Source organism: Agelaius tricolor, unplaced genomic scaffold (genome assembly GCF_023055355.1).
Source record: "Agelaius tricolor isolate 1412-34295 unplaced genomic scaffold, bAgeTri1.0.p SCAF_68, whole genome shotgun sequence".
Lineage (NCBI taxonomy): Eukaryota > Metazoa > Chordata > Aves > Passeriformes > Icteridae > Agelaius > Agelaius tricolor.
Genome location: NW_027269328.1, coordinates 1,065,647 through 1,088,723, shown reverse-complemented (window position 1 = coordinate 1,088,723; position 23,077 = coordinate 1,065,647). Strand labels below are relative to the sequence as shown.

The 23,077-nt window shown below is 59.0% G+C and overlaps 1 protein-coding gene across 1 annotated transcript in view; it reads right to left on the bottom strand.

The window, feature by feature from the left end:
- Window positions 1-18,665, bottom strand: part of SCARA5 (scavenger receptor class A member 5) — a 32,825-nt gene extending 14,160 nt beyond the window's left edge. The window contains exons 1-5 of the mRNA XM_071417256.1: window positions 18,502-18,665; window positions 16,523-16,638; window positions 11,968-12,096; window positions 7,483-8,160; window positions 1,713-1,793 (exon numbers count right to left, since the gene is read on the bottom strand). Coding sequence (XP_071273357.1) covers window positions 1,713-1,793; window positions 7,483-8,160; window positions 11,968-12,096; window positions 16,523-16,634 — 1,000 coding nt within the window. The 5' untranslated portion in view covers window positions 16,635-16,638; window positions 18,502-18,665. The remainder of the gene's footprint in view (window positions 1-1,712; window positions 1,794-7,482; window positions 8,161-11,967; window positions 12,097-16,522; window positions 16,639-18,501) is intronic.
- Between the last annotated feature and the right edge of the window lie 4,412 nt (window positions 18,666-23,077).

Below are 23,077 nucleotides of genomic sequence, written 5' to 3'. Positions count from 1 at the left end.
AGTCTGGGTCTGGATCTGGGTCTGGATCTGGATCTGAGTCTGGGTCTGGATCTGGATCTGGGTCTGGGTCTGAGTCTGGATCTGGATCTGGGTCTGGGTGTGGATGTGGATGTGGGTCTGGACCTAGACCTGGATCTGGGTCTAGATCTCATTATGGGTCTGGGTCTCGGTCTGAGTCTGGACCTAGACCTGGATCTGGGTTTGGGTCCAGGTCTGGGTCTGGGTCTGGGTCTGGGTCTGGGTCCGGACCTGGACCTGGACCTGCCTCTGACATCCAGAGTCCTGTGAGGTGAGTTTGGAGCAGGGGATAACAGGGATTGGTCTGGACCTGGTCCTGGGCCTTGACCTGGACCTGAATCTGGAGCTGATCCTGAATCTGGTCCTGGTCCTGGATCTGGACTTGGTCTTGAATCTGGATGTGGATCCAGATCTGAATTGGGACCTGAATCTGGTCCTGGAGCTGGTGCTGGACCTTGACCAGGCCTTGGACATTGAACTGGACACGGATCGGGGTCAACATCTGGGCCTGGACCTGGACCTGGACCTGGACCTGGACCTGGACTTGGACCTGGACCTGGACTTGGATCTGGACCTGGACCCAAACTTTGACCTGGATATGAGTCCAAAGCTGGATCTGGATCTGGATCTGGGTCTGGATCCGGTCCTGGGCCTTGATCTGAATCTGGATCCACATCTGGGCCTGGACTTGGACCTGGACCTGGACTTGGATCTGGACCTGAATCTGGACCCAAACTTTGACCTGGATATGAGTCCAAAGCTGGATCTGGATCTGGGTCTGGATCTGGGTCTGGATCTGGATCTGGATCTGGACCTGTTCCTGGACCTGCTCCTGGACCTGGACCTGGACCTGGACCTGGACCTGGACCTGGACCTGGACCTGGATCTGGATCCGGGTCTGGACCTGCTCCTGGACCTGGATGTGGATCCAGGCCTGGCTCTGCTCCTGGCCCTGGGGCTCCATGCCGGGGGATCCCAGCGGATCCCTGCTCCCGGCAGGATGGATCCCGTCACCTCCACGGGACAAAGCTGTCCCCAGGGGGATCCTGCCCCCGGCTCCGCGCCATTCCCAGCCCTTGGAAGCAGAGCCGGAATTCCCAGGTTTCCTTCAGATCAGAAACAGCTGGAGCCAAGCCTTCCTCAGGGTGGGAATGTCCTCTGGTGGCTTCCCATGGAATTCCTCCCCAAAACAATGGAATTAAGAAGAGGCGGTGGGAAAATTGGCACTATTTGCATTGGAAAAAGAAAATTCTGGAAAAATTCCAGAGCCAAGTCCCCTCTGTCGGGTTCCTGGGATCTGCCAGATCCAGGGATCCAGCAGCAATTCCAGCCCTGGTGCCTGGGAAGGCTCTGTCTGGGAATGGGGTGGCCAATTCCTGCTCCAGCCTGGCTGGGACACCCTGGAAATCTGGGAATATCAGCATGGATTTCCTGGAGATCCTGGGACACCCTGGAAATCTGGGAATATCAGCATGGATTTCCTGGATCCAGGCAGGCCAGGAGGTTTTTCCCACCCTGGATGGGTGCTCCAGGATCCGGGAGAGCAGATCCATCCCCGTGTCCCTCGGGAGCCGGGACATCCCAAGGGAAGGGTGGGGAAGCACTGGGGTTGTCCCGCTGGGTTTGGATTTGGATTCCCATTTCAGGATGGGATCTGGGAGGGGTTTCATGGACACCGGGAATGTTTTCCTTACCTCGGAGCCCGGGCAGGCCGGGCAGGCCGGGCTCTCCCTCCATCCCTTCCGTGCCTCGGTCTCCTTTGGGTCCCGGCGGCCCTGGAACACAACGGGAGGGCGGGAATCACATCCCGGAGCTGGGAATGTGCTCCAGGAGATCCAGGGGATCCAGGATCACATCCCGGAGCTGGGAATGAGCAGCGGGAGCTCCAGGATCACATCCCAGAGTCAGGAATGTGCTCCAGGAGATCCAGGATCACATCCCGGAGCTGGGAATGAGCAGCGGGAGCTCCAGGGGATCCAGGATCACATCCCGGGGTTGGGAATGAGCAGCGGGAGCTCCAGGGGATCCAGGATCACATCCCGGAGCTGGGAATGAGCAGCAGGAGCTCCAGGGGATCCAGGATCACATCCCGGGGTTGGGAATGAGCAGCGGGAGCTCCAGGGGATCCAGGATCACATCCCGGAGCTGGGAATGAGCAGCAGGAGCTCCAGGGGATCCAGGATCACATTCCAGGGTTGGGAATGTGCTCCAGGGGATCCAGGAGCACATCCCGGAGCTGGGAATGAGCAGCGGGAGCTCCAGGAGCTCCAGGATCACCAAGAAACGTGGGAACAAAGCCGGGACAAAGCAGTTTTCCATGATTTTAAACCTCCGGGATTTGTGGATCTGAAATTCCAAGCTGGATCCCACCAACCCGCTCCAAGTGCCAGGAAAATTCACCTGGAAGCTCCACCTTGAGGGCGACTCCGGGAATTTTCCTTTGGACCAGAAGCCGGGACATTCCCAATGAAATCATTGCAAGAAATCAGGGAAAATAGGCACTTTGGGAATGTTCATAGGATCCTGGAATTTTGGGGGTTGGAAAGGATTTTAAGGATCATCCAGGGGCAGGGACTTCTGGAGATGATCCTCGAGGAGAGGACCGACAGCAGGATTTTGGTAAAATCCCAGGAACATGCGGAAAATCCCAATCCCAGGTTTTATCCCTCATCCTGCAAAGGCTCAAATCCCGAAAGCTGAGAATAATCGGGACACAAAACACTGGGAAGAAGGAGCTGGAAGAGAAAAACAACAGGGAAGAAAAAAATATTCCTGGGATGAGAACAAACAGGGCAGGGAGAGGCTGGGAAGGGTCATTCCCACCCATCCAGGGGGAAGTTTGGGAACTGTTTTCCGAGAAATCCTAAAAGCCGGGAACTCGGGAAGCTGAGATCCAGGCCGGGCTCTGGGAGCTGGAAAAGGGGCAGGAGGAGCAGGGATGTGTTTTAATGGATCTGAGAATGCTCAGTAGGAATCCATGGGATCTGGAGTGGGATCCGCAGTGGGATCCTGACCCACGCAAAGGTTGGGAAACATCCCAAGCTGGAGACGGTTTGGGATAGGAAAGGATGATGGGAAACATGGAATTACTGGCCCTGGCTGTCTCTTCCCCAGGGAATGAGCAGCTCCAGGGGCTGAGGGGATAAGGGATGGACCCCGGATCCCAGGGATGGACCCCGGATCCCAGGGATGGACCCCAGATCCCAGGGATGGACCCCAGATCTCAGGGATGGACTCCAGATCCTGGGAATGGACCCTGGATCCCAGGGATGGACCCCGGATCCCAGGGATGGACTCCAGATCCCAGGGATGGACCCTGGATCCCAGGGATAGACCCCAGACCCTTGGGATGGACTCTGGATCCTGGGAATGAACCCCAGATCCCAGGGATGGACACCCGATCTCTAGGATAGACTCCAGATCCTGGGAATCAACCCCAGATCCCAGGGATGGACACCAGACCTTGGGATGGACCCCGGATCCTGGGAATGGACCCCAGACCCTTGGGATGGATCCCAGACTTTGGGATGGACCCCAGATCCTGGGAATGGACCCCAGATCCCTGGGATGGACCTCAGATCCCGAGGATGGACCCTGGATCCTGGGAATGGACTCCGGATCCCAGGGATAGACCCCAGACCCTTGGGATGGATCCCAGACCCTTAGGATGGATCCCAGACCCTTGGGATGGATCCCAGACCCTTGGGATGGGCACTTCCAGGGATGGGGCAGCCGCAGATTTTCTGGAATGCTCCCATTGGATGCCAGTCCCAGGAACAGCTCCTGGGACGCAGGGAGCAGCTGGGCTGGAGGAAAACCGGGAATGGCGGCTGGGAGAGGCTCCGGAGCATTCCCAGCTCTTCCCGCCCCGCAGCTCCTGAGGGTCACACCTGGGAAACGCCGTTCCTGCTTCCCACCCTGCAATCCCAGCGGGATGAGGCGCTTCCTGAGGGATGGGACCGTCCTGTCACCTTTGGGATCTGATCCCACCCAGGGATCCACGGAGCAGATCCCGGGAATTCTCCCTCGTGGTGGCTCCCAAAACTCCCAAAACTGCTCTGGGAGGTGCTCGGAGCGATCCCTGGATGCTGGAGAGGAGCCTGGGGACCTTCCCAAGCTGCCACCGCCCAATTCCAGGATCCAGGATGCGGAGCTGGGGACAGCCGAGGATTTGGGGAGAAGGAAAAGGCCCCCCCAGGCAGGCAGGCAGGGAATGGCTCGGCCAAATCCAGCCGGGAACAGGACGGACTCACCCAAGGACATCTGGAGCTGGGATGGATCCAGCTGGGCACGGGGCCCCAGGAATTGTCCATGGGATGGGAGGAGAGGGAAGTTTGGGACGCCAGGAATGTGTCAGGGCTGATGAATCCGGTGCCGGCCCTTGGGGAGGGGTTGGTTTTGGGATAACGCAATTCCAGGGCTCCGGGACGGGTCCCACCCTCGGTGGCTTCATCCCAGAGCAGGTGACGTCATCCCCACGGATGGGGAGGGAAAAGCGGGATCCGAGGAGTGGGGAAATAGGGAAATATCAAAGCGACTGGGGCAGGGTGATCCCAGCATCCCAAAAACGTCCCAAGAACCGGGATCGGGAGCCAAGGTCCCCTAGGGATGAGGGAGAGCACCCCAGGAGCTGTCGGTATTCCAGGGGGATGGATCTCCTGGATCTCCTGGGGATCCACCACATCCATCCCCTCTGGATCAGCAGCTGGAACAGGGGAACAAGTGCCTTGGCACCAGCCCTGGCCTTGGAATTCCAGCTGGAATTCCAGCAAAATACATCCCTCATCCTGCAAAGGCTCAAATCCCAAAAGCTGAGAATAATCGGGACACAAAAGAATGGGAAGAAGGAGTTGGAAGAGAAAAATAACAGGGAAGAAAAAAAATATTCCTGGGATAAGAACAAACAGGGCAGGGAGAGGCTGGGAAGGGTCATTCCCACCCATCCAGGGCGAGGATTGGGAACTGTTTTCCGAGAAATCCTAAAAGCCGGGAACTCGGGAAGCTGAGATCCAGGCCGGGCTCTGGGAGCTGGAAAAGGGGCAGGAGGAGCAGGGATGTGTTTTAACGGATCGGGAATCGGGATCTGGGAATGCTCTGTAGGAATCTGTGGGATCCAGAGAGGGATCCAGAGAGGGATCTGGATTGGGATCTGGAGGGGGATCCTGGAATTCCAGCTGGAAGCACCAGGAGTGAGGGACAGCCCCTGGGGTCTCCGCAGGTGCAGCCGGTGGAAAATGGGGCAGGAGCTGCTCCCAGCCTCCTGCTCCGCCCTGGAGCTCCCACTGGGACCTCCTGGGTTTCTCCATGGATTTCCTCCTTCCTGGCACAGCATTCCCAGAGCAGCTGGGGCTGCCCCTGGATCCCTGGAAGTGCCCAAGGCCAGGCTGGACAGGGCTGGGGGCAGCCTGGGACAGTGGGAGGGGTTGGAGTTGGAACAGGATGGGATTTCAGGGCCCTTCCCACCCAAACAATTCCGGGATTTGGGAAGAGCTGAGGGTGGGAAAGGAGGAGAAGATGGGACGGGGGAGGTTGGTTTTTCCTGGCAGCTTTGAGGGAACCTTGGGAGCTTCCTTCCAAACCCTGGATGGGGAATATTTGGAGAATCCAAGGGGATGGAGACACCTGAGCGGGGACGGATGGGAGCAGATCCAACCGGAGAGACCTGGAGGGGCTGGAGCGTGTCCAGGGCAGGGAACGGAGCTGGGAAAGGGAATGGAGCCCCAGGAGGGGCTGAGGGAGCTGGGCAGGGAATGGAGCCCCAGCAGGGGCTGAGGGAGCTGGGCAGGGGCTCAGCCTGGAGCAAAGGAGGCTCAGGGGGGACCTTTTCCCTCTCCACAACTCCATGAGCAGTTGGAGCCGGTTGGGAATTGGGCCCTGCTCCCGAGAAACACGAAACAGGATGAGGAAAGGTCCTGAGGCTGCGCCAGGGAAGGTTTTGTTGGATATTGGGAACAATTCCTTGATGGAAAGGGCTGTGAAGGGTTGGAACAGGCCCGGGGCGGTTTGGGGAGAGGTCCCCATCCTTGGTGGGGTTAAAATCCACGTGGATTTGGGGGGACATGGATCAGTGCTGGTGACCGGCCGGACTCCACCACCTTGGAGAGCTTTTCCAACCTCCACAACTCCACTGGAGTTATTCTCCAACTGGAGAATCCAGGGATTCTCCAACCCCTGATGGCCTGACCCCCGCCACAGACCCATCCCACAGGAGCGCGGGGACCATTCCCCATCCCACCACTGATCCCGGATCACGGAGATGTTCCAGAACATTCCCACCACTCGCCTCGGATCACAGAGATGTTCCAGAACATTCCCACCACTCGCCCGGGATCACGGAGACGTTCCGGAACATTCCCGCCACTCACCCCAGATCATGGAGATGTTCCAGAACATTCCCACCACTCACCCCGGATCACGGAGCCGTTCCAGAACATTCCCACCACTCACCTCGGATCACAGAGATGTTCCAGAACATTCCCGCCACTCACCCCGGATCATGGAGATGTTCTGGAGCATTCCCACCACTCACCCTGGATCATGGAGACGTTCCAGAATATTCCTACCACTTTCCCCGGATCATGGAGATGTTCCAGAGCGTTCCCACCACTCACCCCGGATCAAGGAGCCGTTACAGAACATTCCCACCACTCACCCCGGATCATGGTGGGGTTCCAGAACATTCCCACCACTCACCCCGGATCATGGAGACGTTCCAGAACATTCCCACCACTCACCCTGGATCACGGAGATGTTCTGGAACGTTCCCACCACTCACCCTGGATCATGGTGGGGTTCCAGAACATTCCCACCGCTCACCCCAGATCGTGGAGACATTCCAGAATGTTCCCCCCACTGACCCTGGATCACGGAGACGTTCCGGAGCGTTCCCACCACTTACCCCAGATCATGGTGGGGTTCCAGAGCATTCCCACCACTGACCCTGGATCACGGAGACGTTCCAGAACATTCCCACCACTGACCCTGGATCATGGTGGGGTTCCAGAGCATTCCCACCACTCGCCCTGGATCATGGAGATGTTCTGGAGCATTCCCACCACTCACTCCGGATCACGGAGATGTTCTGGAACGTTCCCACCGCTCACCCCGGATCACAGAGACGTTCCCCATCCCACCACTCACCCCAGATCACGGAGATGTTTCAGAGCATTCCCACCACTCACCCCGGATCATGGAGATGTTCTGGAGCATTCCCACCACTCACCCCGGATCACAGAGACGTTCCAGAACATTCCCACCACTCACCCCAGATCATGGAGACATTCTGGAATGTTTCCCCCACTGACCCTGGATCACGGAGACGTTCCGGAGCGTTCCCACCACTTACCCCAGATCACGGTGGGGTTCCAGAGCATTCCCACCACTCACCCCGGATCACGGAGACGTTCCCCATCCCACCGCTCACCCCGGATCACGGAGACGTTCCAGATCATTCCCACCACTCACCCCGGATGACGGAGATGTTCCTCAGCGCCACGGAATGCTCCCAGTCCTTCATGCGCAGCTCCTCGGTGACGTTGTTGAGCAGGGCCAGCTCCAGCCTCAGCTGCCTCTCCATGGCCCCGTGCGCCGCCCGCATCCTGCGCCCGTCCGCGCTGGCGTTGCCCAGGAGCCCCTGCAGGTCGCGGAGCCGGGAGCTCTGCAGGCGGAGCTCGTAGGAGAAGCTGCGGTTCATGGCCTCCACCGCCGCGCCCAGCGCCGCCGCCTGCTCGCCCAGCGCCTCCAGCCGCCCGCCCAGGTGCGCCAGGAGGTGCTGCTGGTGCTCCAGGAGCAGCCGGCTGCCGTTGGCCTCCACCGAGAGCCGCGACAGCTCCAGCTGGGCCGCGTCGCTCTGCTGGCCCAGCGAGTCCCGCAGCCTCTGCAGCGAGCTGTCCGTCTGTCCGGCCTGGCTCTGCAGCGCCCACAGGAGCCCCTGCAGCCGCTGGAGCGAGCCCGAGAGCAGGAGCAGCGAGTCCGAGTGGTTCTGCAGGAGGTCCTGGAGCCTCCAGACGTGCTCCAGGAGGTCGGCCTGGGGCGGGGGGCGCTGCAGCAGCCGCAGCTGCAGGTCCCGGAAGGTCCCGTTGAGGCGCTGGACGTCGCCCAGCAGCGCCCGCAGCTCCTCGGGGGACGCCTGGGGCCGGGACGCTGCGGTGGAGCAGGGAGCGAGGTCAGGAGGAGCCCCGGGGTGGCCTCCCGAGGACGTTCCCGGCTCCTCGGTGCCTGCAGGGGAAGGTCCCGGCCCGGAGGGTTCCCCCCATGCGAGGAACCCAAGGCTGGAGAAGGAGGGCGGGTGCTGGAGAAGGGCGGGAGGGCCCTGGGAGGGGGTGGGTGGGGAGGAACCGTGAAGCTCAACCCGTTCCACCTCATCCTATGATCCCAGCGTGCTCCAACATTTCCTGAGAACGCCCAGGGATCCAGGGATTCTCTGGGAATCCCAGCCCAGCCAGGAATCCCTTCCCAGGATCCCAGCATCCCAAGCTCCCCTTTCCCACTGGAAGCCATTCCCTGGCTCCTGCCCCTCCAGCCCTTGCCCCAATCCCAGCTCTCCTGGAGCCCCTTTGGGATGGGGAAGCGGCTCCAAGGATTCCCTGGATCCTCCCCTGATCCAGCTGCACATTCCCAGCTGCTCTCCCAGCCTGGCGTTGGATCCAGCCCCATCCCGACCCCTCCTTGAGAAGGAATTTTGGGATCCAGGGGCTTCCCTGGGAATTGGGGACTCCAGGAAGGGTCTCCCTTCCCTTTTTCATCCCTGGATTCCATAAAAATCCCTCGGGATGGATCCTGAGTGTCCTTGATCCCAGAATCCCAGAATGGTTTGGGATGGGATCCATGGACCTTCAATCCCATCCCAGGGACAATTCCCACCATCCCAGGGTGCTCCAAAACCACCCCTGGACACTGCCAGGGATCCAGGGATTCTCTGGGAATCCCAGCCCAGCCAGGAATCCCTTCCCAGGATCCCACCATCCCAAGCTCCCCTTTCCCACTGGAAGCCATTCCCTGGCTCCTGCCCCTCCAGCCCTTGCCCCAATCCCAGCTCTCCTGGAGCCCCTTGAGGCTTGGGAAGCAGCTCCAAGGATTCCCTGGAGCTCAGAACCCCAGCCTGGATCCATCCCGGCAGCTCCAGAGGATCCTGGAATGGTTTGGGTGGGAAGGGACCTTCAGCCCCACCCCATCCCAACCCCGACACCTCTCCCTGTCCCTCCAAGCCCTGTCCAAGCTGGAACCAGGTTCCTCCAGGCACCTTCCCAGTCCCTGCTCCCGAATCCCACAGTTTGTCCCGGAATTCCGGCCGGGATTCTCCTCCTGGGACGGCGCCGGGTCCGGTTCCCTCTGCTCATCCCCGGGATCCCTGGGAGGGATCTGAGGGATTGGAGGGGGCTCAGGTGGAGCAGATCCCGGGGGAAGGATGGGAAACTACGGGGAAAAGCATTCCCGGGGGGAAAACGTCGGGATATTTGGGATTTTGTTGTGATTCACGGAATTCAGAACAATTCCCTCAGGGAAAACGTCGTGCAGGGGCTGGGTGGGAATTCCGGGCATTCCCAAGGGATCCTTTGCCATCCCTGCACTCAGCAAAATTTGGGAAAGGGGAGGCAGGAGCCCTGGAATGTGCCAGGATAATTCCTGCAGGGATTTCCATTTTTTTTTTATGGGTTTTAATGGTTTTTTCTAATGGGGTTTTGGGGTTTTTCTGAGGGGATTTTTTTTTTTAATTCTTTGGGGTTTCTTATGGGTTTTTAGGGTTTTTTGGGGTTTTGGGGGGATTTTTTTTTTAATTCAATTCCTTGGAGTTTTTTATGAGGTTTTGGGGTGTTTTGTGTTTTTTTGGGGGGGATCCTTTTAAGAATTCTTTGGGTTTTTTTATGTATTTTTGGGATGTTTTAGGATTTTTGAGGGGATGTTTTTGTAATTCTTTGGGGTTTTTTAATGGGGTTTTTATGGGTTTTGGGGGGGGGTTCTTAGATTTTTTGGGGTTTTTACTTCTTTGGTGGTTTTTTATGGGTTTTTGGGCTTTTTTTGGGATTATTTGGGGGATTTTTTTGGAGGTTTTCTAGGGAAATTTTTTTAAAATTCTTCGCGGTTTTTTATGGGTTTTTGGGTGTTTTGGGGATTTGGGGGGGATTTTTTTCGAATTCTTTGGGGGTTTTTTAATGGGTTTTTAATGGGTTTTGGTGGTTTTTTGTTTTGTTTCAGTTTGATTTTTTTCCTGCTGGATCCCAAGGTGTTTCCCAGGATTCGTGCCGCTGACCCTTTTCCCAACCTCTTTTCCAAGGAAAATCATGGTGGCCCAGCTGGATCCCAAACAATTCCCGCCCCAAAACATTCCAGGACACTTTGGACCGGGCTCGGAGCAGCCCGGGGCAGCGGGAATTGTCCCTGTGGAATTCGGGACCCTTCCCACCGGAGCCATTCCATGATTCCATGCATCTCTCCACTCCCTCTCCCCTCAGGCGGGAGATGGAGCTGGGGAGGAATTCCTGTCTCCAGGAGCCCAGGCAGGGATTTTCCCATGGGAAATCCGAGCCGTCCAGCGTGAGCGGTGTCCGTGAGCATTCCCGGTTTTCCAAGGACCAGCGGCTCCAGCCCCCGGAGCTGGGGCTGTCTCCCCGTGGCCGGATGTGACCCCTGTGTCCCACCCCATCCCTGTGGTTTTCCAGCTGGGATAAATCCCTCTGGACACCCCCAGCTCAAAATTCCAGCACTTGGCCGCATCCAGATCCAGAGGCTTGGCTTAAAATCCCAAAATCCTAAAATTCTGAAAGAAATTTGAAACTGGAATTGGAAAGCCACATCCACGGAGATGATTTCCCTGATTTCCCCCCCCCCCCGCTCCCCTTTTCCAGGATTCCGGGTGAAAACCTGGAATGGTTTTCTCGGGGTTTTCCCGGAATTCTGCCAATCCCGCCGCTCCAGGAGATGGGAATTGGGAGATTCCCAGTGCCAGAGGTTGATGCTGATGTTGTTGTTGTTTATCCTGGAGCGGAGCTTGTCCCGGATCCGACGCATCCCTCGCTCCAGGATCCGCCGGCCAACAACAACATCCAAACAATGCCCGGCGGGAGAGGCCCCAGAATTCCAGGAAAAATCCCCTCCGGCCTTTCCCAGCCCTTGGAGAGCATCTGGGGGGATTGGGGGATGGAAAAGGGGGAACTCACACCGTGAAAAACGGGATAAACTCCGGGAAGGAGGGATGGATCCATGGAGGCGGTGTTTCCGACCCATCGAGGGAGATCCCGGGATTGGGGATCAAAGCGGGAAATTCCCAAATTTCTTCCAGGAGGACAAGGGGGAAAGAGGCCTGGGATCCCATGGAATGCGTGTGCCGAGGGGCTTTGCCACCCCGGAGCTCAGCAAAATTTGGGAAAGGGGAGGCAGGGCCTCTGGAATGTGCCAGGATAACGCCCTGCCTGCATCCCATCGTCCTTATCCCAGGAAAACCCAGCTGGGCGGGAGCGATGGGGTTTTGGGGAGTTTTTTTTGGTTTTTGGGTTTTTTTGGGGGGATTTTTTTCAAATTCTTTGGGGTTTGAAATGGGTTTTTGGAGGTTTTTTGGAGGATTTTTTGGGGATTTTAAAAAATTCTTTGGGGTTTTGCTACGGTTTTTTGGGTTTTTTTTGAGGGTTTGGGGGGATTTTTTTTGTAGAATTCTTTAGGGCTTTTCATGGGTTTTTATGGATTTTTGGGGTTTTTTGGGGGGATTTTTTTTTAGAATTCTTTGGGGGTTTTTATGGGGTTTTGGGATTTTTTGGGGGGGATTTTTTTGGAGTTCTTTGGGGTTTTTTTATGGTTTTTTTTATAGGTTTTGGAGGGGTTTTGTTTTGTGTTTTGTTATTTTTTTTCCTGCTGCATCCCGACTTTCCCTCCCCTGAATGACGCGGAAAACCCTCCCGGGCAGGGATCCCATGGAAACTCCTGGAAGTCCTGGGAGCATCCCCGGCCCAGGCTCACCTGCCAGGATGAAGATTCCCACCAGGATGAGGAGCACCAGGAGGTAAAGTCCCACCACGGAATATTTCAGCACCGCCACGGAGCCCATCCGGCCACGGCACCCCCAGGGCCTCATCCTCCGGCCAGGATCTGCGGGATGGAGGGAGCGGGACACGGGATCACGGAGGCCCCGGAATGCCGAGGGAGCGGCCGGGATCATCCCCGGGGAGCAGCGAGGGGCTCCGCCCTTGGAATGGCCGAGGAAAGGTGGGATGGGGTTGGAGCCGCCCGGGATGGTGGGAGGTGTTGGGATGGGATTGGAGCTGCCTTCCCACCCAAACCATTCCGGGATCCTCTGGAGCTGCTGGGGGGGATCCAGGATGGAGGGAGCCAGGGAATGGCTTCCAGTGGGAAAGGGGAGCTTGGGATGGTGGGATCCTGGGAAGGGATTCCTGGCTGGGCTGGGATTCCCAGAGAATCCCTGGATCCCTGGCAGTGTCCAAGGAAAGGTTGGATCACCCTGGGATGATGGGAGGTGACTCAGGGATGGGATTGAAGGTCCATGGATCCCATCCCAAACCATTCCGGGATTCTGGGATCCAGGACACTCAGGATCCATCTCGAGGGATTTTTATGGAATTTGGGGATGGAAAAGGGAAGGGAGATGCTTCCTGGAGTCCCCAATTCCCAGAGAAACCCCTGGATCCCTGGGAACGGTGGATTCTGTGGTGGGAGCAGCACTGGGAGGTGTCTTGGCCCTGGCCCGGGTTTCCCAGGGATTCTGTGGCTCCCTGGATCCCTGGCAGTGTCCAGGGAAAGGTTGGACAGGGCTTGGAGCACCCTGGGATGGTGGGAGGTGTCCCTGGGATGGGATTTGAGGTCCCTTCCCACCCAAACCATTCCGGGATTCTGGGATCAGGGACACTCAGGATCCATCCCGAGGGATTTTTATGGAATTTGGGGATGGAAAAGGGAAGGGAGACCCTTCCTGGAGTCCTGAGATTCCCAGGGAAGCCCCTGGATCCTGAAATTCCTTCTCAAGGAGGAATCGGGATGGGGCTGGATCCAATGCCAGGCTGGGAGAGCAGCTGGGAATGTGCAGCTGGATCGGGGGAGGATCCAGGGAATCCTTGGAGCCGCTTCCCCATCCCAAAGGGGCTCCAGGAGAGCTGGGATTGGGGCAAGGGCTGGAGGGGCAGGAGCCAGGGAATGGCTTCCAGTGGGAAAGGGGAGCTTGGGATGGTGGGATCCTGGGAAGGGATTCCTGGCTGGGCTGGGATTCCCAGAGAATCCCTGGGGGTATCCAAGGAAAGGTTGGGTGGGCTTGGAGCACCCTGGGATCGTGGGAAGTGTCCCTGCCCATGGAATGGGATGAGTCTGAAGGTCTCCTCCCACCCAAAGCATTCCCTGTTGGATCCCGGCAGGAACACCGGATTTCTGGGAACGGATTTTCCCAGCGCTCCCATTCCAGCTCCGGCAGCACCACCTGGATCCATCCTTGCCCAGATCTGAGTTTCCCCGAGGAGGCACCCACGGAAGATGGAGGAAAAGCCCAGGATTCCCACCTGGAGCCTCCATCCGGGTGTTTTGTGCCCCTCAGAGCTCCAAGGCTCCGATCCAGAGCCCCTCATCCCACAGGAGACGGGAATCCCAAATCCAAACCTCCCGGATGGAGACAGCGCTGATCCATGGCCGGATCCAGCCTGGCCCATCCCTGCTGGGATTTGGGATCCCATCCCACGGCAATTCCCAGCTCCAGCCTTGAGGATTCCCACTGGGATTTGGGATCCCATCCCATGGCAATTCCCAGCTCCAGCCTGGGCCATTCCCACTGGGATTTGGGATCCCATCCCACAGCAATTCCCAGCTCCAGCCTCGAGCATTCCCTGCTGGGATTTGGGATCCCATGCCATGGCAATTCCCAGCTCCAGCCTGGCCCATCCCTGCTGGGATTTGGGATCTCATTCCCTGTCCAGGAGCAGTTCCCACTTCCAGCCTGGCCCATTCCCACTGGGATTTGGGATCCCATTCCCACGGCAATTCCCAGCTCCAGCCTCGAGCATTCCCGCTGGGATTTGGGATCCCATCCCACGGCAATTCCCAGCTCCAGCCTGGCCCATTCCCACTGGGATTTGGGATCCCATTCCCACGGCAATTCCCAGCTCCAGCCTGGCCCATCCCTGCCGGGCAATGCCTCACTGCTCCCTGGAATTCCGGCGATGGAACCCCTGGATGGTGGGGGAATCCCAGAATTCCAGGGACGCTCTCCCACGCCATCCCTGTCCCTGTCCCCGCGTGTCCATCCCGGGATGGCTGGAAAAGGCTCCAGCCGGGAAGGGGTTACGGTGGGTGGATCCCGAAACCCATCCCGGCTTTGGGAGCCCGGCGCTGAGCTCCGGGCTGGACCCGGGGGCCGATCCCGCGGGAATGCGGCTCAGGTGGGATCCGGGATGCTCCAGCTGGATACCGTCCCCCCGCTCCCCGCCCACGATTCCCGGGATGGAGCCGCGGGATGGGGAGGGCGCCGATGTTTTCCTGACTTTTCGCACTTCCAGCGGCTCCCGGGACACCCCGGGAGGAGCTGGCGGCGCGCCCCGATCCACCCACTCCCATTCCCGGCCCTTGGAAGCGTTTGCCCGTGCAGAGGGCCGGGATCCAAGGAAAAGCGAACATTTCCTGCCCCTGCCCAGGCTCCAGGGAGCGGGAGGAGGAAAACAACCGGGATTCGGGGATCTGGGGTCCCTGAAAGCCTGGAAAAGGTGCGGGAACGGCGTTCCCGGGCCAGCAGAAGGTTTGGGTCGCGCTCCCGATGGATCCTCGGCGGGATCCGGGCGGTGCCACCCTCAGGGGTGACCTCGCTCCTGCCCCTTCCCAGAAATCCCGCTCCAGAAATCCCGCTCCCGTGGGAATGGGGCTCCCTGGAGGGTCAGCCCCGCCTTGGGATGGGCCCCGAGAATTCCAGGCGGGATTCCATCGAAACCACCCCAAAGCCTGGGAGGCGCCTCCAGCCTTTCCCAGGGATTTGCTGGGAATTCCGGGATCGGTCCCGGGGGGCTCCTGCTCTTCCCTCACGGCTTTTCCAGCTGTTTCCCAGTGGGAAGGGATGGGAACAGCCGGATCGGGAAGCTGGGAGGAGGCAGGAGCAGGGATTTTGGGAATGGGATCAACACTCAGGGATCTCCTGGATGGGGAATTCTCCCTCCGGATCCAGAGCTGTCCCTCTCCCCACGAGTCCCCTTGGAATCACCTCCATGAGCCCCTTGCAGCATTCCCAGGGGGAATTTATCCGGAGCTGGATGTTCCCAGCTCAGCCAGCCCCTCCCCACCCTTCCAGCCAGGAATCCCTTCCCAGGATCCCAGCATCCCAAGCTCCCCTTTCCCACTGGAAGCCATTCCCTGGCTCCTGCCCCTCCAGCCCTTGCCCCAATCCCAGCTCTCCTGGAGCCCCTTTGGGATGGGGAAGCGGCTCCAAGGATTCCCTGGATCCTCCCCTGATCCAGCTGCACATTCCCAGCTGCTCTCCCAGCCTGGCGTTGCATCCAGCCCCATCCCGATTCCTCCTTGAGAAGGAATTTCGGGATCCAGGGGCTTCACTGGGAATCTCAGGACTCCAGGAAGGGTCTCCCTTCCCTTTTCCATCCCCAAATTCCATAAAAATCCCTTGGGATGGATCCTGAGTGTCCTGGATCCCAGAATCCTGGAATGGTTTGGGTGGGAAGGGACCTCAAATCCCATCCCAGGGACACCTCCCACCATCCCAGGGTGATCCAAGCCCTGTCCAACCTTTCCCTGGACACTGCCAGGGATCCAGGGAGCCACAGAATCCCTGGAAAACCCGGGCCAGGGCCAAGACACCTCCCGGTGCTGCTCCCACCACGGAATCCACCATTCCCAGGGCCGGGAATCCCAGCTGGAACGCGGAGCTGAGCGCGGAGATCATCCCTGCACGAGAGGAGCCACGTCCGGAGCTCCTTCCCGGGAGATCTGAGTGCTCCCACCCCTGCCATGGATCCAGGGATGGATCCTGAGGGGAGATCCAGGGGGGATCTGGAGGCAGATCCAGACGTGGATCCAGGGATGGATCCTGAGGTGGATCCATGGGGGATCTGGAGGTGGATCCAAAGGTGGATCCCAAGGTGGATCCAAGGGTGGATCCTTGGGTGGATATGGGGTGGATCCAGAGGTGGATCCGGAGGTGGATCCTGGGGTAGATCTGGTGGGGGGGGGGGAGGATCTGGAGGCAGATCCAGAGGTGGATCCAGGGATGGATCCTGGGGTGGATCCCAAAGCAGATCCAGAGGTGGATCCTGAAGTGGATCCAGGGATGGATTCCAAGGCAGAACCAGGGGTGGATCTGGAGGTAGATCCTGGGGTGGATCCAGAGGTGGATCCGGAGGTGGATCTGGAAGTAGATCTGGAGGTGGATGCCAAGGCAGATCCCAAGGCGGATCCCAAGTGGATCCAGAGGTGGATCTGGAGGTGGACCCAGGGATGGATCCGGAAGTGGATCCAGGGGTGGATCTGGGGGCAGATCCCGAGTGGATCCCGAGTGGGTCGGGGGCGGATCCGCCCTCACCGTGCTCGCAGAGGTTCAGCTTGGAAAGGCTCCGACCCTCGAAGGGCTCCTCCAGGACGGATCCGTTCTCCCGCTCGGAGAGGGTGTGGAGATCCACGGCCTTGTTCTCCATCCTGCTGCAGAAAAACGGGAATGTCCCACGGGGCTGGGCCTCGGCGCATCCCAACCCCAATCCCGAATCCCAATCCCGAATCCCAATCCCAATCCTGGCATCAGGATGGGGCAGGTGAGAGCCCACCTGGAATGGGGTTCCCGAAATCAGCGGGACACGGAGTGGAGAGGAGAGCACGGAGCTGCTCCGGGGCTGGGAGAGCAGCTGGGAATGTGCAGCTGGATCAGGGGAGGATCCAGGGAATCCTTGGAGCCGCTTCCCCATCCCAAAGGGGCTCCAGGAGAGCTGGGATTGGGGCAAGGGCTGGAGGGGCCGGAGCCAGGGAATGGCTTCCAGTGGGAAAGGGGAGCTTGGGATGGTGGGATCCTGGGAAGGGATTCCTGGCTGGGCTGGGATTCCCAGAGAATCCCTGGATCCCTGGCAGTGTCCCAGGAAAGGCTGGACAGGATTTGGGGCAGGCACAGATCCATGGATTTTGTTTTCCCTGGGAATTTGGTGCCGCTGGAGTTTTGTCAGCCCCACCCCAGTTACACCAGCAGCACTCCCAGCTCCGGTCCCACTTCCAAGGGGGAAAATCATCCGGGAATTCCAGAGGGGTCTCTGAAATCCCCCGCAGGAATGGGGATGGGGAATGGGGGCAGGAACATCCCAGGGGGAGCGGGACAGGGAGAAACTCTGGGTGGAGATTGACCCGGGACAGCGGGACAGGGGATCTGGGACAGGAACCGGGATAGGGGATCTGGGATAGGAAATGAGACTGGGGGAACTGGGATAAGAATAGGGATAGGAACCAGGATAGGGAGAACTGGGACAGGAACCGGGACAGGGGATCTGGGATAGGAACTGGGATTGGGAGAACCGGGACAGGAAGTGGGGTAGGAACTGGGACAGGAATGGGGATAGGAACCAGGATAGGGAGAACCAGGATGGGATCCAGGACAGGAACTGGGATAGGGGATCTGGGATAGGAACCAGGATAGGAACTGTGATAGGAACCGGGATAGGGGATCTGGGATAGGAACCAGGATAGGAACCGGGACAGGGGATCTGGGATAGGAACCAGGATAGGAACTGGGATAGGAACCGGGATAGGGGATCTGGGATAGGAACCGGGATAGAGGATCTGGGATAGGAACTGGGATAGGGGATCTGGGATAGGAACTGGGATAGGGTGAACTGAGACAGGAGCAATCCCTGGGAGTGCTGGCACAAAAATCCCCCTCAGGGATTTGGGGCAGGAACTTCCCCCGGGGAAACGGGGACGGGGAGAACCGGGATAGGAACCGGGACAGGAGCCGGGGCCACTGGGAGAGGGGGAACCAGGACAGGAATTCGGGACTGGAGCATCCCGGGAGAACCAGGACAGGAATTCGGGACTGGAGCATCCCGGGAGAACCAGGACAGGAATTCGGGACTGGAGCATCCCGGGAGAACCGGGACTGGAGCATCCCCCGGGAGAACCGGGACAGAGGAATTTGGGACTGGAGCATCCCGGGAGAACCGGGACAGGAGCAACCCGGGAGAACCGGGACAGGAATTTGGGACTGGAATATCCCCCGGGAGAACCGGGACAGGAATTCGGGACTGGAATATCCCCCGGGAGAACCGGGACAGGAATTCGGGACTGGAGCATCCCCGGGAGAACCGGGACAGGAATTCGGGACTGGAGCATCCCGGGAGAACCGGGACAGGAATTCGGGACTGGAGCATCCCGGGAGAACCGGGACAGGAATTCGGGACAGGAGCATCCCGGGAGAACCGGGACAGGAATTTGGGACAGGAGCATCCCGGGAGAACCGGAGCCTCTCCCTCTCCGCCCATCCCGCTCCGCTCCCGGCGCTCCGCGTCCCCCCCGTTCCCCGCTCACCCTTCGGGATTTCCCGAGCTTCCCGTGGCCTCTTCCCGGGATTCCCCTCAGTCCCCGGGCTGCGCCCCGCCGGCGTTGGCCGGAACCGGGGGCCGGGCACGGCGAGGAGCCGCCCCGGGCCGCGGCGGGGCCCGGCAGCCGCCCATGGGCGCGGGGTCCCGGGGCTGTGAGCGGGGCCCGCCCGGCCGGAGCCCTTTGTAGGCGGAACCGGAGCGGGGCCGGGCTGCCCGCGCCCCCTCCCGCCCACCGGGGCCGCCCCCGCCGCTGCGAGCCCGCCCCGGGCCGGGAGAGGGGCAGGGATAGGGGGGAACCGGGAACGGAGCGGGCTCCGGGAAAAACGGGGCTGGGACGAGTCCCGGTGGGACCGGGATAGGGGGAACCGGGACAGGGGAACCGGGACAGGAGAAACTCGCGGTGGGACCGGGATAGGGAGAACGGGACAGGGGAACCGGGAACGGAGCGGGCTCCGGGAAAAACGGGGCTGGAACAACCCCCGGTGGGACCGGGATAGGGGGAACCGGGACAGGGGAACCGGGACAGGAGAAACTCGCGGTGGGACCGGGATAGGGAGAACGGGACAGGGGAACCGGGAACGGAGCGGGCTCCGGGAAAAACGGGGCTGGAACAACCCCCGGTGGGACCGGGATAGGGGAAACCGGGACAGGGGAACCGGGACAGGGGAAACCGGGATAGGGGAACGGGGACAGGGGGACCGGGACAGGAGAAACTCCCGGGAATACCCGGGCAGGAGGGACCGGGACAAGAGAGTCTTCCGGTGGGACCGGGATAGGGGGAACCGGATTGGGAGCATCTCCCGGGAAAAACGGGGCGGGAAAATCTCCCGGGGAAAACGGGATAAGGGAAAACGGGACTGGAGCATCTCCCGGGAAAACGGGACAGGGGGAACCGGGATAGGGGCAACCTCCGGGAAATCCGGTCATGGACAGGCGGGATCGGGGCTGGAATATTCCCGGGGAATGGAAATGGGGAATCGGGGCTGGAATATTCCCGGGAAATGGAAAGAGGGGGAATCGGGGCTGGAATATTCCCGGGAAATGGAAAGAGGGGGAATCGGGGCTGGAATATTCCCGGGAAATGGAGAGAGGGGGAATCGGGGCTGGAATATTCCCGGGAAATGGAACCGGGACAGGAGAAATCGGGGCTGGAACATTCCCGAGGGAAGCCGGGGCTGGAACATCCCCCGGAGCATCCCCCCAAGGTTGGAAAAGGGCGGAGTTTTCCTTGGAAAAGGGCGGAGTTTTCCCTGGAATTCCCGCCCGGAGGGAAGGAGGCGGATCCGTGTCCCAGCTCCAGGCGGTTTCCATCCCAGCTCCCCTCCCGATTCCCGGCCAGCGGGAGAACCCGCGGGGAAACTGAGGCACGGAGCGCCAGAGGGGAATGCCTGGGATGATCCCAAGGCCCTCGGCCCTGGCTCTGCGGGAGCAGGGAATGGGAATCCGGGATGGAGGGAAGGAAAGGGCCTGGAGTTGTCTTTTCTCCAGGAAAGGCGGAATCTGGGAATATTTTCCTGGATTTCGGGAGATTCGGGCGGAATTTTGTTGCTTTTCCTCCTCCTCCTCGGTTTCCATCCGTGGATTTGTTCTGTGGTGGGTCCGGGCTGGATTCCAGCCTGGCTCCTCTGGATTCCACTGGGAAAGCGGGAAAAGGGAGGGGGAAAAAAAAGGGATTTAAAATGATTAAAAGGGAACAAGAAGTGCTCCGGAGCCAGGAATGACTTTCGGGCGTCACCGCAGCTCAAACCCATCCCATGGAATGTTCTGGAACTGCCGAGGCGGGAAAAGCCCTGGGAGGTGAGGAAATCCGGGTGGGAGCAGCGGTGGATCCGAGCCCTTTATTTGGGAATGAGGGGTGGGAAAAGACCCCCGGAGCCCCAAAGCCGATCCCAAACCTCCGGATCCCGGCTGGGAGAAGCCGGATCTGACCTGGGAGGAAAATCCCAAAATCCCTGGGAGGCGCCGTGGGCTGGATCGCCCTGGGATCGGGGAAGGATCCCAGCCCTTGGAATGGGGTTGGGTTTCCTCCTTCCCACCCATGGACGCCGTTCCATGAGGAATTTCCGGGAGGAATTTCCCTTCCCAAGGTTTTTCCCGGTGATGTTTTCCCTCGGGAATCTCTCTCTCCTCTCCCCCTGAGGTCCATCCTGGCTCCGAGCTGGAATTTTTTTATGGAAAGCCTCCAGGGCAGGCGCTGCCCCGGCATTCCCAGGGATTTCCGGGTGGAATCTGGACCCCGGCTGTTGCACTGGGGGAGGTCTGGTTGGATTTTTGGGAACAATTCCCGCCTGGAAACGTTTTCCAGCCCTTCCCCTCGGCCCGGGCAGGGTGGAGCTCCCGTTCCTGGAGGGATTGGGATCCCTTGGATTTGGGGGAGCGGGGATCAGGGCTGGGAAGGGTTGGATCCGAGGGCTCCGAGGGCTTTTCCAGGCTCCGCAATTCCATGATTTTACGGACAACGGGACTCTCCCAGCTGGCGCTGCTTTCCCAGGAACGGGAGGATCCCGGGAACAGGGATGGGGGGAACTTCCCGGTTCCTTCCGGGGTGATCCCGGGGGGATCTTTGGATTCTGGGGTGGTTTCTGTGGGGAGAGGATTCCAGGGTCTTCCACCCCCATTCCCAGCCCTGGGGACACCTCCCACCATCCCAGGCTGCTCCAATTTTTCCATGGACACCCCCAGGGATCCTCTGGGAATTCCAGCCCAGCCAGGAATTCCTTCCCAAAATCCCAAACTTTTCCGTTTAAAACACTTCCTTCCCATGATTTCTCCCTCACCATCCCCGCTCCATCCCAGCATTCCAGCTTTGCCCTTTTCCCAGGATCTCCAATCCCACCTGGACAGGGAATCCTGGAATGCCGGGACACCGGGAATGTGGATCCTCCCTGAGGACATTTCCATCCTGGAGGGCCAAAAGCTGGGATTTGGAAATTTCGTGGAATTCTGGAATGGGTTGGGTGGGAAGGGACCTTCAATCCCACCCCATTCCAACCCCGACGCTTCCACCAGCCCAGGGTGCTCCAAGTTTTCCATGGACACCCGCAGGGATTCTCTGGGAATTCCAGCCAGAGGATTCCATTCCTTCCATTCCTTGGGAAGGGAATGGAATCCTCTGGCTGGAATTCCCAGAGAAAATTCCGTTCCTTCCCAAAAATCCCAAACTTTTCCGTTTAAAACACTTCCTTTCCGTGATTTCCCCCACCATCCCCGCTCCATCCCGACATTCCAGCTTTTCCCTTTTCCCGGGATCTCCAATCCCACCCGGACAGGGAATCCTGGAATGCCGGGACACCGGGAATGGACCCGCCCGGTGCCATTGGGATTTAGGGCAGGAATTCCTCCCCCGGGAGCTCCCAGGGATGCAATTCCCGAGCTCTTGCTGCCCTCTAAAGGGCCGGATCGGGAGGAGCGGCGGAGCGATCCCGGCAGGGGGGGGAAAAATAAATCCATGGAAAAGCCGGAAAATTCCTCCCCTTGGAATCTCGGGTTTGAGCTGGGAGCGGCTCCAGACCCAAAGGGGGATTCGGGATCGCCCGATCCAGGTGGGAACATCCGGAAAGGAACTGCGGGATCAGATCCCGGTCCAGGGAGGGCCCTGAGGTTCTGCCCTTCCCATTAAAGATCCCAAAGAATTCCCGGATCCATCCTGGGTTTTCCTTCGTTTTTCTCCTCCCTCCCGCTTTTCCCCAATTTTTTTTTTAAATTTTCATTTTCCATTTTTTCTCCCATTTTTTGGCCTTTTTTCCCCCACCTTTCCCTTCTCTTCTCCCTCTTCTCCCCTTCTCCCTCTCTCTTCCCAATTTTCCTGCTTTCCCCCCACCCATTTTTCCCCCCTTTCCCTCAATTTTCCCTTTTTTCCTCATTTTTCCCCGGTGTTTCCCAGAATATCCGGGGGGCTTTGGCTGGACCCCAAACTGGGGGCGGTTTTGGGGTGAATTACCCTGATTTTGGGGCTTTTTTTGGGGGCATTTGACTTCATTTTTGGGGGACTCGTCCTGGTCCTTAAAATGATCCCAAAAAAAATCGCTGGAATTTGGGAGCCAGCGAAGCCAAGAGGGAAAAATTCGGATTTTATGGAAATGGGAATGTGGGAGAGAGGGAGGGGAAAGGAACGGGAATGGGGCTGGGGAGGGGAAAATCCCTGGGTGGGGATTCCCAAAAAAAGGCACAAATCCCATGGATGCACAGGTGGGAATGTGGGGTGGGGAGAAATTCCCAAAAAATCCCAAATCCCATGGATTCACAGCTGGGAATGCGGGATGGGGTGGGATTCCCAAACAGTCCCAGATCCCATGGATTTAGAGGTGGGGATGCTCAGGGATTCCCAAAAAATCCCAAATCCTATGGATTCACAGGTGAGAATGTGGGATGGGGCAGAATTCCCCACCAAAATTTCCAAACCCCATGGATTTACAGGTGGGAATGCCCAGGTGTGTCCCAGAATTCCCAAAAAATCCCAATTCCCATGGATTCACAGGTGGAATATGGGATGGGACAGAATTCCCCCCAAAAAAGCCCAGATCCCATGGATTCACAGCTGGGAATGTGGGATGGGGAGAGAA